Source organism: Platalea leucorodia (assembly GCF_965183815.1).
Source record: "Platalea leucorodia genome assembly, chromosome: 7".
NCBI lineage: Eukaryota > Metazoa > Chordata > Aves > Pelecaniformes > Threskiornithidae > Platalea > Platalea leucorodia.
This window is the reverse complement of record NC_138829.1, coordinates 3,369,980-3,384,739: the sequence shown is the minus strand read 5'-3', so window position 1 is coordinate 3,384,739 and position 14,760 is coordinate 3,369,980. Positions and strand designations below refer to the sequence as shown.

General features: G+C 42.4%; 1 protein-coding gene across 7 annotated transcripts in view; it reads left to right on the top strand.

Annotated features, from left to right (window-relative positions):
• MAP4K5 (mitogen-activated protein kinase kinase kinase kinase 5) overlaps positions 1–14,760 on the top strand; it is a 72,053-nt gene that overhangs the window by 42,487 nt on the left and 14,806 nt on the right. For 4 of the 7 annotated variants that reach the window (XM_082317660.1, XM_082317662.1, XM_082317661.1 and 1 more), the window contains 13 exons: positions 548–610; positions 1,934–2,015; positions 2,655–2,771; positions 3,131–3,209; positions 4,245–4,303; positions 5,341–5,405; positions 8,195–8,239; positions 8,950–8,992; positions 9,445–9,655; positions 10,413–10,510; positions 10,612–10,653; positions 11,296–11,380; positions 11,471–11,550. In XM_082317660.1, coding sequence (XP_082173786.1) covers positions 548–610; positions 1,934–2,015; positions 2,655–2,771; positions 3,131–3,209; positions 4,245–4,303; positions 5,341–5,405; positions 8,195–8,239; positions 8,950–8,992; positions 9,445–9,655; positions 10,413–10,510; positions 10,612–10,653; positions 11,296–11,380; positions 11,471–11,550 — 1,069 coding nt within the window. The remainder of the gene's footprint in view (positions 1–547; positions 611–1,933; positions 2,016–2,654; positions 2,772–3,130; positions 3,210–4,244; positions 4,304–5,340; positions 5,406–8,194; positions 8,240–8,949; positions 8,993–9,444; positions 9,656–10,412; positions 10,511–10,611; positions 10,654–11,295; positions 11,381–11,470; positions 11,551–14,760) is intronic. The other 3 variants (XM_082317663.1, XM_082317665.1, XM_082317664.1) reach the window with 3 other exon arrangements.

The window sequence follows — 14,760 nt, the reverse complement described above, 5'->3', positions numbered from 1 at the left end:
CTGCTGGCTGGGGAGCTTGCTTATCTCCGGGACCCGCTTCAGTCCCAGCAGGGACTTGTTACGATACAGCCTAACCTCCTCTGTAGCTCAGACCTAGAAACTCACACTAGGGTTCCTTCGTCAAACATCTACTTTCTGCGTGAGCTGTGTCTGTTTTTAAGGCATCAGTCTGAAGCTAAAGACTTAAATTTAGGATTGAAATTACAACCACAATTTTTGATTTTTAAAAAAAACACTTTGTAGTGTCATCAACAATCTGATTAAGAACAAGTACAGATTTACTACCTGGTGACAGTAAATCACTAGAGAAGCTGTAGCCTTATGTTTACAAGGTTCATGCACGGCGATAAAAAGATTTTATTTAAAGATAAGAAAAATCAACAGCTTTACTGTGTCTGTCCCCTAACACAGTATAGACTGTTAACTGTATAATCCAGTTTCACCGCTATGATTCTTACCGTAAAGTATTAATTTAAAGTGTTTAGATATGGGAATGAAATTAATTATTTTTTACCATATAATAACATTATTCTTCCTTTACCTTTAGGGCTTTGTTTTTAATGTCAAAAAGTAATTTTCAACCGCCAAAGCTAAAGGAAAAAGCAAAATGGTAGGTTAAGCGCTTTCCTTTGTTCAATATTTTGTAGATAATGTGAAAAAACGATTTGTCATTATCAAAGAAGGGAGGCAGTGAAAAATAGCGTGTGCTAGTTTGTAACTCGGGAACCTGAGAGGTGATTTCACTTCCAGGAATTTCCACTGCGAAACAACTAGTTGTTTTTCATAGGTGTCCGAAAGCAAACAAGAGGGTTAATGTCCAGCAGGAGACATTTTCTGATGTGACAGAAAACCCGGAGTAGGGGACAGGACAGCCCTACCTCTGTAAATTGGTCCCTGCCAATGATCCAGAGGGGAACGAAATCTCCCTTCTTCGGTCCTCTTTGTATGTTCCAGGAAGAAAAAATTACTTTTATCCTTTCCCCGTAATTCCTATTATAGGGCATTTACCACTGTCAGTGGGACAGGTAATCATTTAATCCTGTCACGATTTCTTTAACCTGTGATACCTTCCTAGTGCCTGCAGGATTCTGTACCACGCTTACTAACATTTTATTTATGAGACTCAAAACAATTCTGGTATGCAGGATTTTTTGCTCATGATGCTGCTGTACAGTCTTTTTACCGTGAGGGGTTTGGGTGGGCAGATGTGTGCTAGAGGAGGGGAGAAAACACTTTTAGCGCATGTTTCCTGTATCGAAGCGGCTCAGCGTAGCCCCAGCCAACGCACTTCACTCCTCCCATGCCGCCTCTCAGACGCTGAGACTAGAAGAGGAAATGTCTTTTGTAACGTGATTTGAAAGCAAGCAGACTTGGGCTAATGTTGTCCCCAGAGAGGCATACCGGCACAAATGCAATTGCGAGAAAAATGCTTGAAAAATTGTAGGTCCAGTCATAACATTAAGTCATAATTCAGATGTAAAAAGAGGTGATATCACACAGTCACCTAAGTTGTTCTGAAAATAGCAACAAAGCGTTTTAAACAGTAAGTTGAGTTTCTATCTAGAACTTTGTATTTTATTCTCCTACCTCTAGTCAAGAACAGTGAAATTTGTAGGTTTGCCTAGATTTGGAGGGTTTACTGGGTACATAATTCACAATATTTTTTTTCTGATACCTAATTCGGTAAGAATTGAAACTGGAAAAAGTTGAAATAGCACCATATGTGTTTGGTTTATTTTCTGCACCAAAATGTTTTCCATGCAAGCTCCATGAATTGAATGGGTTTTTTCCTATCTTGTTAACTTGGAAATGTAATTATTCAAGCCTGAGATGAGGTACCTGGACAACATTCTAATTTAGCACACCCTTTTATAATCTGTTTAGTAACTGCGTTAAAATCAAAAATAAACATAAAACCTCATTTTTCTTTAAGGTCATCAACATTCCATAATTTCGTCAAAATAGCACTTACAAAAAATCCAAAGAAGAGACCGACAGCAGACAGACTCCTTTCTGTAAGTGACTTGGAACATGTAGTGGCATCCGTAAGAGATCTCTTGCTTCAAAGTGAGCAACAGATCAATAGGAAACCAAACTAGAACAATTTTCTTTCTCTGGTCTTACAACGTGGGTGGCGAAATCTGAAGGAGACATTGGTCAGCTGTAGGAAGTAGCAAGATTTTGTTCAATATCAAGATTTTTATACAGTTTTTGGTAGGAACAATTACAGAAATTTGCTTAACGTTCTGTCTTCAGCCTTGTCCTTTCTGCAAGTGGGTGTCTTGGCATCTTAGGTAGAGCTGCGTAGACATTGACCCTTCCTGTCACCCATACGGAAAATGGATGTATTTAGCAGTTGTTCACGTATTTATTTTTGCCTTCCTAAACTCGACTGAACTACTTCTGTGAGAAGTGAAGTTAGGGTGTAATTGTTTGTTTGACTTGGAGTTTAATTTCCAATTTACAAGTGGCCAAAAGTGTGGTGTTTCTGTGCTTATGGAGGGGTTAGAAAGTCTGGCCGTTAAGGAGTCATTAAAGAAATACTCAAGGCCCCAGAAAGCTTGCAAAATTCAGTAACATTCTGTATTGGATGTTTATTAATGAAAGTTACGTATCAATTGCATATTATAACTTGTTCTTTTCTGCGGTTCTAGCATAGCTTTGTAGGGCAGCCTGGTCTTTCCAGATCTTTAGCGGTTGAGCTGTTGGACAAAGTTAATAATCCTGACAACCATACACACTACGGTGAAGTGGATGATGATGATTTTGAGGTGAGAACATCTTTTATTTTCTGTCTTGAGGTAAAACTACAGTTTAAATACCCTGCTTTACTTTGGGAATGTAAAATTGCAGCTTGATGGGGGTGCCGCCCGGAGATTTTTAGAGCTTTGTTTTTAGAGTTACCGTGCAGGAGAAGCCGGGAAATATTGCCACAGCGCTTGTCACGCTTATGCTGTGGGTGTACGGAAGGATCCCGTGCCCGGGCTGGGCAAGGCTAGGGCAAAAGGGGGGCATGTTGCAGTGTGTGACTGCAACCGCTATTCTTGCTCCTTGTTGGTTTGATTGTTGATTGAGACCCAACAGAAAGCCACGCAACTTTTCTCAGCTTTTCTGTTTATAACCCTTGCAGCCTCACTCCGTTATCCGCCATACAATTCGTTCTACAAACAGGAACATTAGGGCAGAAAGAACGGCATCGGAGATAAACTGTAAGTTCCTGATGTGCTTTCGCCCATTTTGTGTTGGTTTGCTTTTACCGATGGAGGAGGTCGGTGTCGTTCTTTTGTTGTGTACTCTGGAAAGTCTCTTCCCCTGTTTCCACATTTGAGAAACAAAACCAGAAGAAACAGCATGTGCCTATGAATCTTCAATAATATTTTTCCAAACCCAAAATTAAAACTGGCATATTTTTCTGCTGTTTCATTCTATCTCATTGCTGCATCGTAATGTTTATGTGGAAACCTTGCATGACCAGCATAGCCTTTCAGCTCTGGGATTTCTGTCAGACCATGCAGCCTTACTTAAAACAGCAAACACACTAATAACGTGCAAACATCCAAAAAATGAGAGTGAGTTGATAATTAGGAGGGCATCTTTTCATATGAGTACATTGGGTGTCATGGTGTGATGAGAAAATACAGAAAAAATGTAGCATTTTGTGTTTGTCTGCACATGTTTTCAAGTTCACAAGTGAAACCTTCTCTTGACCCTGATGGAGCGCTTGTGATTGCAATAGCTGTCCTGACCAGGCTGCATGTTAATGTAATGCTTTTTTTTTAATAGAACCTTTTCTTTTCTTTAAAAACAATATACTACTCAGTTGGATCTAAGTTGAAATTTTGGGGGTAGAAATGATCTTTCTTCAGGTTTGGACAAATGTCTTGTAGTGTAAATGCTATCCGCTCCTCTGCATCACATAGATCACACTTTTAGGAAGCTTGCTGTTAACAAGCCTCTTTCTTCTCTTTCACATGCATTAAAAGTAACATGTGGTTAAGTACTTATGTTTTAGAGTACTTTAATTAAACAACTTGGTCTTTACTTTCGGTCTGTTTCTTTCTTGTGGGTTTCGTATTTGCAAATGCAAGCGTTTAGACAATAACACTGATATTTAAGTGATGGTCATATTTTATAGGCAAATTAAGTGTTGTGTACGTAATATTACAACACGCGTTTCACTGTAGTAAGTGTTGAAAAGTCACTAGCATAATGTGTATTAAATTTGAAAATGTAATGTTTTGTAGTTGATAAGCTGCAGTTTGAGCCCCCTCTACGGAAAGAAACAGAAGCTAGGGATGAAATGGTAAGGACAAGTTTGTTTCTTCCTTCATTTATTAAAATCATAGTGTCTTCATTGTTTAGTGGTGCAACTCTAAGTAATATGTCTCTGAAGTATAAAGTCATGAGAAGGCCGCTCTTGGTCCCCAGACAATTGCCGCAATTTTAAGAAAATGAATTGCCCTCCATGCTTTGTGCGGAGAGTCATGCTCAGGTGAAAAAACCGACCTGTGCCTATTAATTTGATAATGTGAAGAGGCCTTTCTGCATTTGAATCCCTGATCTTCCCATCATCAGGGTTTATTTGCTGCTTGTTTCTTGGAAGGCTGCCAGCCCGCATGCAGCCGGTTTTGCCCCCTGTGAGCTGCTGCTGTTTGTTCCAGCCCTCAGCAGTTCCCTGCAGATCAGCTAATTAACGTTCTTTGGGATTAGTATGTGCCTGGGTACACGAGGGCTCCATTTTTTAATAAGTGTTGTGAATAGCAACAGCTGCCGTTAATTTTGATTCGGAGACATCAGTGCTCAGCACTCCAGAAAATCCCATTCCTGTTTTTCAGAGCTGTACTCCAGTTCACCAGGTAGGTTCGAGATCATATTTTTCTGAATGTGACTGTTCAGATCCATACATGTTGTTACTGGTGAGGTGCCCTCAGTGCTGTGTCTAGTGACAGGAATGCTCCCAGCCTCTAGTGATGGCATCTCATATGAGTTTGGAGGTGGCTACAGTATGTTCTCTTGCTGGAAGAGGGTCTTGGACGTCCCCTGAGTGGAAAATATGAGTTTTCACCATAAATTTTTGCTTTCATGTTACTTATTGCCACTTGATACTGGCGCTATACCACTTCCAGGTGCTGCTTTTAAGTCTGCGTCTAAGAAGTTGTTAGCTTTTCAGTAGTTGCTTTATAATTAGATTGTAAAACATTATTTCACTTTGGAATTTTATTTTACTGCTTATGGGTCATTCTGCAGGGCTTGGGAATCTTCCAGGCCTCTTCATGTGCTGTGGATAAGGTACTTCAGTTTGACAGGGGGGAAAAAAAATGAAAATTTCTGCATCTTCAGGTTGTGGCAGCTGGCACTGACTTTGCTTCGCATTGGAATCCTTTTGTTGATGGTGGAAGCAGCAAGTAAGTACAGAGTTTAAAAACATCTTTCATTTCTGTGACTTAATATGAAAATACACTCTGAAATAAAAATTGTGTGACGGTGGAAAATCAAACCGTAAGCCCTAATCCACTTTAATATTCATAAAGTTAAAGGAGATTTTACCCAGCGTGCAGTCCTCCTCCTGCAGTTGGTTGGTCATTCTCTTGGGGAATGGGTTTTAATCTCTTTTAATCCTGAACAGTAGTTTGTTTTAAATTTGTTGTAACTCCCTGGTTGTAGATGGAAAGTGAAGTGTAAACGTATGGCCAGCACACTGAAATCACGCAGCCAGAGTCAATTTTCCGAAGCGAAGCCGGTAACCTTGCAGGGGCTGAGTTAAGGATCCCGCGCTGGCCTTGCGCTTCTCTTCTGAGCCGCGGCTGTGGTTGAGACATCCCGTGGCAAAGCACGCTCGCAGCCCTGAAGCCGGGCCCTTACAAGAAAGGGAAGGAGAAACCAGTTCTGAAGTTTTAGCTGTACCGAGTTCATTACGACAGCACAGCCGCTTCTGCTGCGGGTGCCTGCCCAGTGTAATCTGCGGTACAGTCACGTAGTGTTCTGGGGTCAAGTGTTTGAGGTGAAGATACGCTAGGACTGATTTCCCCTGGGATAAAGCAGGCCTGAAGTAAGGGAGAGCAACTCTGTGCACGTTAGGGCTGAATTTATTAGGTATGTGGCTTGCTTTTGCTGCAAAATACTGGATTCTGCCTTTAAAGGCAATCTTTGAATTTGCAGTGAAGAATATGGAAGTTCGGTAATGCTGATTGATGCACATACGTAGGGAAAGATGGTATTTCGGTTGAAATAATTGCTCAGCTAAAAGAGCCCGTTTCCCATCTTTATTTGGAACTGAGCAGCAGACAGTGAATTTCTTTGGCTTTTTTGCAGATAAAGTCTTGCATAAGCTGTCAGCTGACACTGCAGCCCCCTGGAAGGCTGGCCGTGCCACGGAGATTGCCAGTCTTTGGGTCTTTTTAAGTTCAACCTGCTTTTCTGTTCTCGCTGTCATTGTAGTAAAGGTTTGGGGTGGCTCTCTAGGCCCTGGCTCTCCCTGCCCGGTCAGGACAGCGGCTGCTTTCCTTCCTCTCTCTCGGTTTGTTTGCGTGACCCTGATGAGCTGCAGATTGAAAGCCTTTCTCGTGAGTGCCGGCTTTTCTGCAGACAGCTGGAATCCGCGGGGTCGAGGAGCAGGGAGGGAGGGAAGCTCCTCCTGGCCAAGTGACTTATCGATTCGATTCTGTTTCCGTAGCGTTATTAAGACTGTCTGTACCAGGCTGTGTTAAAAGCAGGATGAATGCAGCCGTAGCAAAGGTTGCTAGGGCTATAAATCAGTAAATACAGATTTAGTATTGAAAGGAGGACAGGCATAAAGTTTCTGGGTGGTGAATCCGTGCTGCTTACTTGGAAACCACTTCCAGTTTAAAAAGATAAACAGGAAACGCATAGCTGCTCCGTCCCAGCAATCCAGTAACACCAGGGACGTACAGGGGGACGTGTGCTGGGGGGTCCTTGCTTCTCGTGCCCCTTGGCTTTTATCAGAGCCAACGGTGGTTGATGTCTTCGGCTCGGGCATTATTGACTGGAAAGGGGAATACCAGAATGCGTATCTGATGATTGAACTTATTTCTTGTTTTTTCTCATCCTTATCTTGTGTTTTTTTTCTTATCCTTATCCTCATTTTAAAATTACTTTTTAAAAAAATTTCTGTATTACGGAGGTGGTTTTTGTTGACAGCTGCACTTTTTCTCTTTTAAATTTTTTACTTGTTCCTGTTGGCAACTGTCTGCTGCTTTCCCTTCAGAAGTAACTCTCAGGGAAATTTGACGTGAATCCAAATTTGGCTGGGTTAGTTTTTGTATAATATGCCTTTGTTTTCCTGTTCGTTACCCCCGAGGTCAGTCCTCGGTGGGCGACGCGGTGCGGATCGTGGAAGGACGCGCGAGCCGGGGGGGCAGGGGGGTGCCTGCGCCGCAGGCAGAGCTGGCCCGCAGCAGGCTGCCGCAGCCTGGAGAAGCCTGTCCCTGGCTGAACGGGGACACCAGCGTCTGAACGGCCTCTTCCACCTCACGGCCGCTCAGTGCAGGAGCCTGGGCTTCGCAGCATCACGACAGCGCGCTAAGGAATGCTTTTTATTGGGTTTAGATCTATGGGTTAGATATTTTTAGATTTAATGCAGTTTGAATTTTTTTTTTTTTTTGGAAGACACAGCTTGAAAGTTGCCATTTTGCAAATTGTTATCAGTTTTTGTTTGTTTCAGGATTATATTTTCAGTGCTACTTTGATCCTCTAGTCACAATTTATTTTTTGACCCTGGGGTAACTTTGAAACAAAAATTCCCACTGTAATGAGAAACAGTCTGTGTCTTTAGCGTATAAGACTAAAGGAGGAAACTTCCCTTTGTAAAGGCTTTTCTCCATTTGTCTCCCAGTAACTCCCTCTGTTCTCATCTTTTTTTTTTTTTTTCTTCTTTTATATTGTACTGTTATTAGGCATTTCAACAATATTTAAAATACCAGATAGGGAAATGAAAGATGAGTTGATGGTATCTGGTATGGAAAAGAGCTTCAATGATTATTGGGGGGTGAGGGGAAGGGAAGGAAAGGACCGTACTTAATGAAGAAGAGCTTAACGCAGTGGATAAGAGAGAAATACTTTGTTTTGAAACGGGCTGGGAGATGCTTGTTATGAAACTAAATGACATCACCGATCGGTTTAGTTGCACGTGTTGACCTTAGAGCAGGGCTCTTAATTTTATAAACATTTTACCTAGGGGACTGCTTACAAAATTTGGCGATGGGAGCGAAGATGTTGAAGAGTGAGTGGACCTCCTTCGCGTACAGTTGTGTTTGCTCCGTGCGGCTCTCGCTAAAGCAGGCAGCCTTCTGGCAAAACCTCTTTCCTTACAATGCCGCAGGCAGCTTTGCCACTCATAAATAAGTGAGGGCTGGTTGCACTCCAAGGCCTAACGCACGCTTGACTGTTCACCTGATCGGCAGGAGAATGTCCGCAAAGCAACGCTTTCTTCCCTTGCTCTCCTTCCTGAGGTTATCTTAGAGTGCATATGGAAGTGCCTAATACTTTAGGGCAGATTTTGTGTCGATTAATCGATCCATCAGGAGCCAGGCCTGGCAGTGACAGGACGTGCAGGTGTTCCTGCAGAGCTCTGGTGGGGTATGGGCAGCTCCTCTGGTGCCCAAACGTTTGTCTGATTCAGAGCAAAAGCTGCAAACTGCACCGAACTAGTCCCGGACCGTAGATTTATTTGCTAATTTCAAACACCCTTCACCTCAGAACGCTCTATAACATTGGCATTTATGAAAGAACATGAGTTTATCAGAAAACAACACTTCTAACAAGATTAACGTGCTTTTTCCCCACTCTTGGTCTTCTAGTTTAACCCTGTTCGTGCAAAGCTGTGATCCGTCTTTTCTATGCATCTGGCTCGTCTTGTTTACAGTCTGTGTTCTCAAGTAATTCTGTTCATGTTGTTGGTTTGACTAAGACTACTGCACCTTTTCATTGCAGATCAACACTGAAGCGAGCAGGGCCACCTCCGCTGCCTCCTAAGGTAAGAGGTTTTTAAGAGTTTTAGGCAGCAAACCCCACTTGTGCAGCCTCTGCAGCGCTTCCGTCTAATGCTCTCAGTAGGTGGTAAATTCTGTTAAATACCATTTGCTAGCAGACTTTGTGCAGCTTCATGTTTTATGCTGACTTGCAGTCTGTACGGTCTCAGCCTCGGGGGACTCCTGGCCTTTTTCGCTGCCCTAGACACAGTGACTTGTAGGTATTTTCCCTCTGAAGAGAGCATGCTGTGTGGGATGTCCTCTTGTTCAGCATTCTGCCTGCTGCTGTGATTTTCCATCAGAGAAGGAATTAGATTATTCTGCTGTCAAATGTCTTTTTTCAAAGGCTGATATTATTTTTTATGTAGAAGCAGTCTGACTTGAATTAAACTTGTCTGAAGTTTATGCTTCCAAGTGCCATTTCCCAGGTAACCTTCACCTCTTTGGTTTGTTGCAGCCAAGAATAAACAGTTATCCTGAGGAAAACCTTCCAGACGATGAGAAATGTCAGACAATAAAACATTTCCCAGACTCACAGAACAGAGCCCCACCAGCTCACAGGAGACAGAGTATCCCTGTTTGTGGGCCTCAGACCGACTCTTCCCCCGTTGGTATGACCAGCAGCATCAGTAGCCCTGGATTGCTCACAGCTAGATACAGCGACTTAGGTAAACGCATTACATTTCCTAAAGGTGACTTGCGTCCTGTAAAAGGAAATCAGTTCTAGAGTCAGCCATTTTCAGCAGATAATTTTTTTAATACAAGCTGATCACGAGGTGCAGCTTTCCTTTTTACCTGTGTGCTGGTTCTTATCAGAAGGGGAGGTTTAGGTTGGATATTAGGAAAAAATTCTTCACTGAAAGCATTTATCAACTGGGCATGCAGGGAAGGGGTTGAGTCCCCATCCCTGGAGGTATTTAAAAGCCGGGGAGATGTGGTGCTGAGGGCCATGGTTTAGTGGTGGGCTTGGCAGTGCTGGGTTAACGGTTGGACTTGATGATCTTAAGGGTCTCTTCCAGCCTAAATGATTCTATGATTAGAGCCATGATCCATGGTGGAAATGTTCTTCCCAAAACACGGACACGCAGCCAGTCAATACCATTCCTGTGTTGCCTGCAGGAATAGCAGAAAAACAACGAATGTGCAGGGAGGTTCATCTGCGAGGGCCTTGCCACAGCTTTATTCTCAGTTGTGTTTGGCCCGAGGACCGTTTGGATAATGGAAAGCCTTTATTACTGTGTAGCTTAGCGTGCAGAAAAGTGGCCAGCTGACCTTGGAAGGGTTCGGCTACCTGGGATGCGTATATGTCAGAGCTCACTTCTCCACTCCTGCTAGACACAGGGGAGAAGAGAGGATAGGGCAACAAAATATTTTCTATTTCACTGTGTCAAGTGAGCTACAAAATGTGTCCGGGCTTCTTTTCAGGAAATGGGGATGGCATGCTGAAACTCATTGAAGAAAACGCAGAAGGGTCTGGACAAATCCCTCAACTGCCACGTAAAAAAGAGAAAAGAGATTTTCCTGTAAGTATTGTGACTCTCAGTCTGATTTCACTGTCACGTTAGCTAGCTAGTTTTATATCAGTGCGTGGGAGGTATTTTATGATCTTTCTTTCTTCCCACAGAAGCCAGCGATCAATGGTTTACCACCAACACCGAAGGTGCTGGTAAGAAATCCCATTTGCAGTAGGAGTTTTCGGAAGCCTGGTGTCATGGCATCTCTCTGGTGTGAGAGGGTTTATGCTAGAATAAGCCACCAGCTCACCTGGGGTGATTTCCTGCATCTCATAGCCAGTTACTGTGCATGTACTGAATCCACAACATTTGTTTCCTTTTCTTAAAAGCTTCCTTTCACCATTCAGTCTGGTTGCGAAGGGTTGGAGGCTTCTCTGGCTCTGTGGGTTGTGATCTCCAGGGGCAGTCTCCGCTTAGTGAAGAGCAAGGGAGAGGGGTGGTAGTGATGTGAGAGGGTGTTACTACTTCAACACTTCTGCTTGTTTTCCCTTCCCATGCTGTTTATATAAGCACCCAATATTGTTCTTACCCAGTAGGTACTTAAAATTGTTCATACTATTCCGGTCCCTCTAAGCGTTTCTTTGTGTATACGAGGTCTATGAAAAGGTTTGGAAAGCTGCATTGTGGCTTTTGGCGAAGGTAAAAATGTTTTGCATCAAAGCATATTAGAGTAAGTTTATGTGTGAAAAAAGAGAGCAGCAGTGCATACAGGTGTGTGCTAAGTGGCCAAGTGCCAGAAGATAAACACTTCATACTGTAAACTTGTTTCAGGTTTCAGTTTTGGTGTCTTTCAGATGGGAGCGTGTTTTTCCAAAGTCTTTGATGGATGTCCTTTGAAGATTAATTGTGCAACATCATGGATACATCCAGATACTAAAGGTAAAGTTATTTTAGGTTTGCACTTTAAACCTGCCTATTGCCAAAGTAGTAATGAGCTTCTGAAATAATAAATTTCTCTTAAATTTTTAGATCAGTACATTATCTTTGGCACGGAAGAAGGTATCTATACTTTGAATTTGAATGAACTTCACGAAGCAACAATGGAACAGGTGATTTTTGGTGTACTGAACACACAGAATAGATTTGGGGATATTATGAAGCAATGAAGTTTGATTTTAGAGGGGGTAGATGGGATGCCAGGCTTTGTGGCATAAAGTGATTCACATCAAAGCAAGCAATGGAAGTCCTAAAATTAATAGTTCCCCTGCCTACCTGAATTTTTTGTTGCTGCTTATGTGACACTGCTTTCAGAGGAGTTCTCTACTAAAACATCTTTCTTCTCCTTGGAGACAACTGATTAGCTGCCCTTTCTCTCTCCATTTTATCTCCACTAGATGGCATATTGCTTCTCCACTGGATGCCACCAAAGCCCTCAACCATTTAATTTAGCTGGCATTGCTATCACCAATAAATACACGTTTGCTTCTGTTTTCTTGGGCTCTCTAACCCTTTCCAAAGCCACTTCGTGCGATCATGGTATTGTTACATTTGCTTTATTAGAATCAGGAATAGCAGAGTGTTCTTGGAAGGGAAGTGTTGGCAGATGCTGATAACGAGGTTTATACCTGCAGGTTTCTAAAGCAGTTCACAAAGGCGCTTCAGGCCTCTAAAGAGCGTTAAATTCAGTTGAGACATGGCACGGGTCAGAAAGCAGAGGTGGCAGGGTGGGTGTATCTGTGAGTAATAGCGAGAGAAAGATGATTTCACAGAAAGGGCACTGCACGGTGGTTTGCGCTCAAGAGAAAGTCCTCTGTTTCTGGGAGCATCGTGCTAGGGGCCAAAACTCGAGAGGGGCGAAAGAAAAGGGGAGGCGGTTCAGCAAGGTCATGTCGGGGTAGTTTGGCCCAGACAAAAGCAAAAGAAGCTTATAAAGGGCTTGATGGTGAGAATTGGGAATTTGAATTCAACACAATTAGAAGATCCTTTCAACTTAAGAGAGCTGAGAGTGCACCTGAATGCAGTAGGATAGAGTTGAACATGAAGTTGCTTATCTTTTTGTAGCCTCAGTAGACATGGGGAACAACTACTTACTTTTTTTTAAATTTAGTTTACTTTAATAATTAATAATTTAATTTCTAACAGTTGTGGTGGCAGCTGTTGGAGACCCCCTGGCTTTCTTACCTCAATTTTCTCTTTACTCTGTTAGTCAAAGCCATCTCCTTCCTTGTACATTTTCCTGAATTATTTCATGTAAGAGCCTTCTCTGGACTCTTCCACATGCTTTTTTTATCCTGTTGAAAGGTTAGATATGCCAGTGGTAGGCAGAGAGAACTTACTAGTGTCTACTTATGACACCCAGTGCATCCCAGAATGAAAGTTTCCTTTTCTGTAAGAGCATCCTCAGTTTGGAGAGGTCAAGTGTGATCCACTACAAACCTCAGAGGCTTAACAACTCTGCTTCTGCCGTGCCACTTGTTTCCTTATTTGCGTTTATTCATTTCATGATTTCTCCCCACCAAATGACCATTTTTAACTGTTTCTCCAACTTCTAATTCTGATTGCATCTTCCAAAGTGCTTGGTGTCTCTCCGAGGTTAGCATCTCCCAATTTCAGAAGTATACTTTTATTCCATTGTTAGTTTTTCAGTGAAAATACTGAATAGAACCAGACCCAGAAAAAACACTATATATCTACACGCTGCTTTTTCCTTCTATTAAATAGCAAATTGCTGATAGAGACTCTGTTTTTATGTCCGACCAATTGTATGTTTTCTTTCTGCGATTTCTTCTACCTCATATTTTCTTATTTTGCACATGGAAATGGCGCGCAGGACAAGGTCCTTCACATATGTTTCTCGTCTTACTGTTTCACTGCCCCCAGCAGGGCAGTTAAAGAAGGAAATTCAGATGTTCAAATACAGCCTGGTCTGCACTAGCTGCTCTTGTTATCCCTTGGTAATTAGAAAGTACGTGGCTTGTTCATGTGCTACTCTGGATATACAGTCAGTCGGACTATTTTGCAATTCCCACCGTCCTTTTTATTTGGCATAGGTACTGTGTTTGTGCTTCCTGAGGTCCTTGTTCGTCCTCCATCGGTTCTTGAAGATAATCACTACTGAGACCTTGGGCTTTGAGCCAGTTCTTAAGTACTGTAAAGTAAACTTTATTTGAGACCTGCTGACATGAGTACATCTAGTTGAAATAGTGTGTAATGTGTTCTTTTTCTGCTTCTAGCACAAGTTTCTACCCCAGTGCTATTAACTGTGTTAATCATGTAGTCTTTCTTTCCTGTCAAGCAGTGGGCCGAGCCTCTTGTTTTCCCAGTTACCACGTTTATCGGCTTCTCTTACGTTGGTAACTTGATTTGCATTTAACCTTTCTTATATTTCTTCCTTCAGGCTTATCTTGTGATTGCCTCTTCGTCCTTAGCATTGTGTCCTTGTTTCAGTCTTCTGTATTGTGTATTTGTGATCCTTAAGCCAATGGGGTGGGAAATAAGAAATATTCACCCATCTTGGGCTGGCTTGGAGAGGGTTCGTAGGGAACAACTATTCTCCTTCTCTTCCAGTGGGGCCGTTAAATGAAGCTCATGGAGCCAAATTAAAAACAGACAGTGGGTAACTGGCCTGGGCCTTTTTGCTGTGGGGAGTTGCAAATGCTAGGAGTTACCGGAGTTCAGAGGGGAGACTGGACAAATTTGTGGAGGATAAATCCATTGAAGCTCACGAAATGCATAAAGCCCGTATCTGATTCAGCAGGTTTCTGAGCTGAAAAACTTGGTGCCTGGCAGGGTATTAGGTGCAGTACTATATATACATTTTTCCCATGTTTTCACCATTTTTAGGGGAAATTATGTCACTTTATGGTGACTGTTGGAAACAGATATTAGGTGAGATGGACATTTGCATGAACCAGTACAACCATTCTTTTGTAGAGCCTTGATTCAAGCGTCTTCTGCTGTGTTTTGCAACAACTTCCCCAAGTGGGCCAGTCTGCTGTTGTCTTTTTTTAATAGTCTCCTTTAGAAACAGCTTAATGCTTTGAACTCCTTCTTTTATTGGAAATTTTTTTCTTGAGGGAGGACCTTACCTATGAATACCATTCAATAAATTTAATCTTGTCTTTTTTTTAAACAAAATCCTTGTCCTTATTGTGTTGTCCTTACTCCTTCTTTTTGTGAGACTCCTGAATGCTGTCATTTGCCAGCACTCTTATCAAAATTCCCTTCAGGTTGTCAAGAGGTTCTTAACTTTGAAATCTCCTCCAATCTAGACTAGCTGCCCCATGAGTAACTTCTTCCCTCTGAAACAAAAGTCCCAA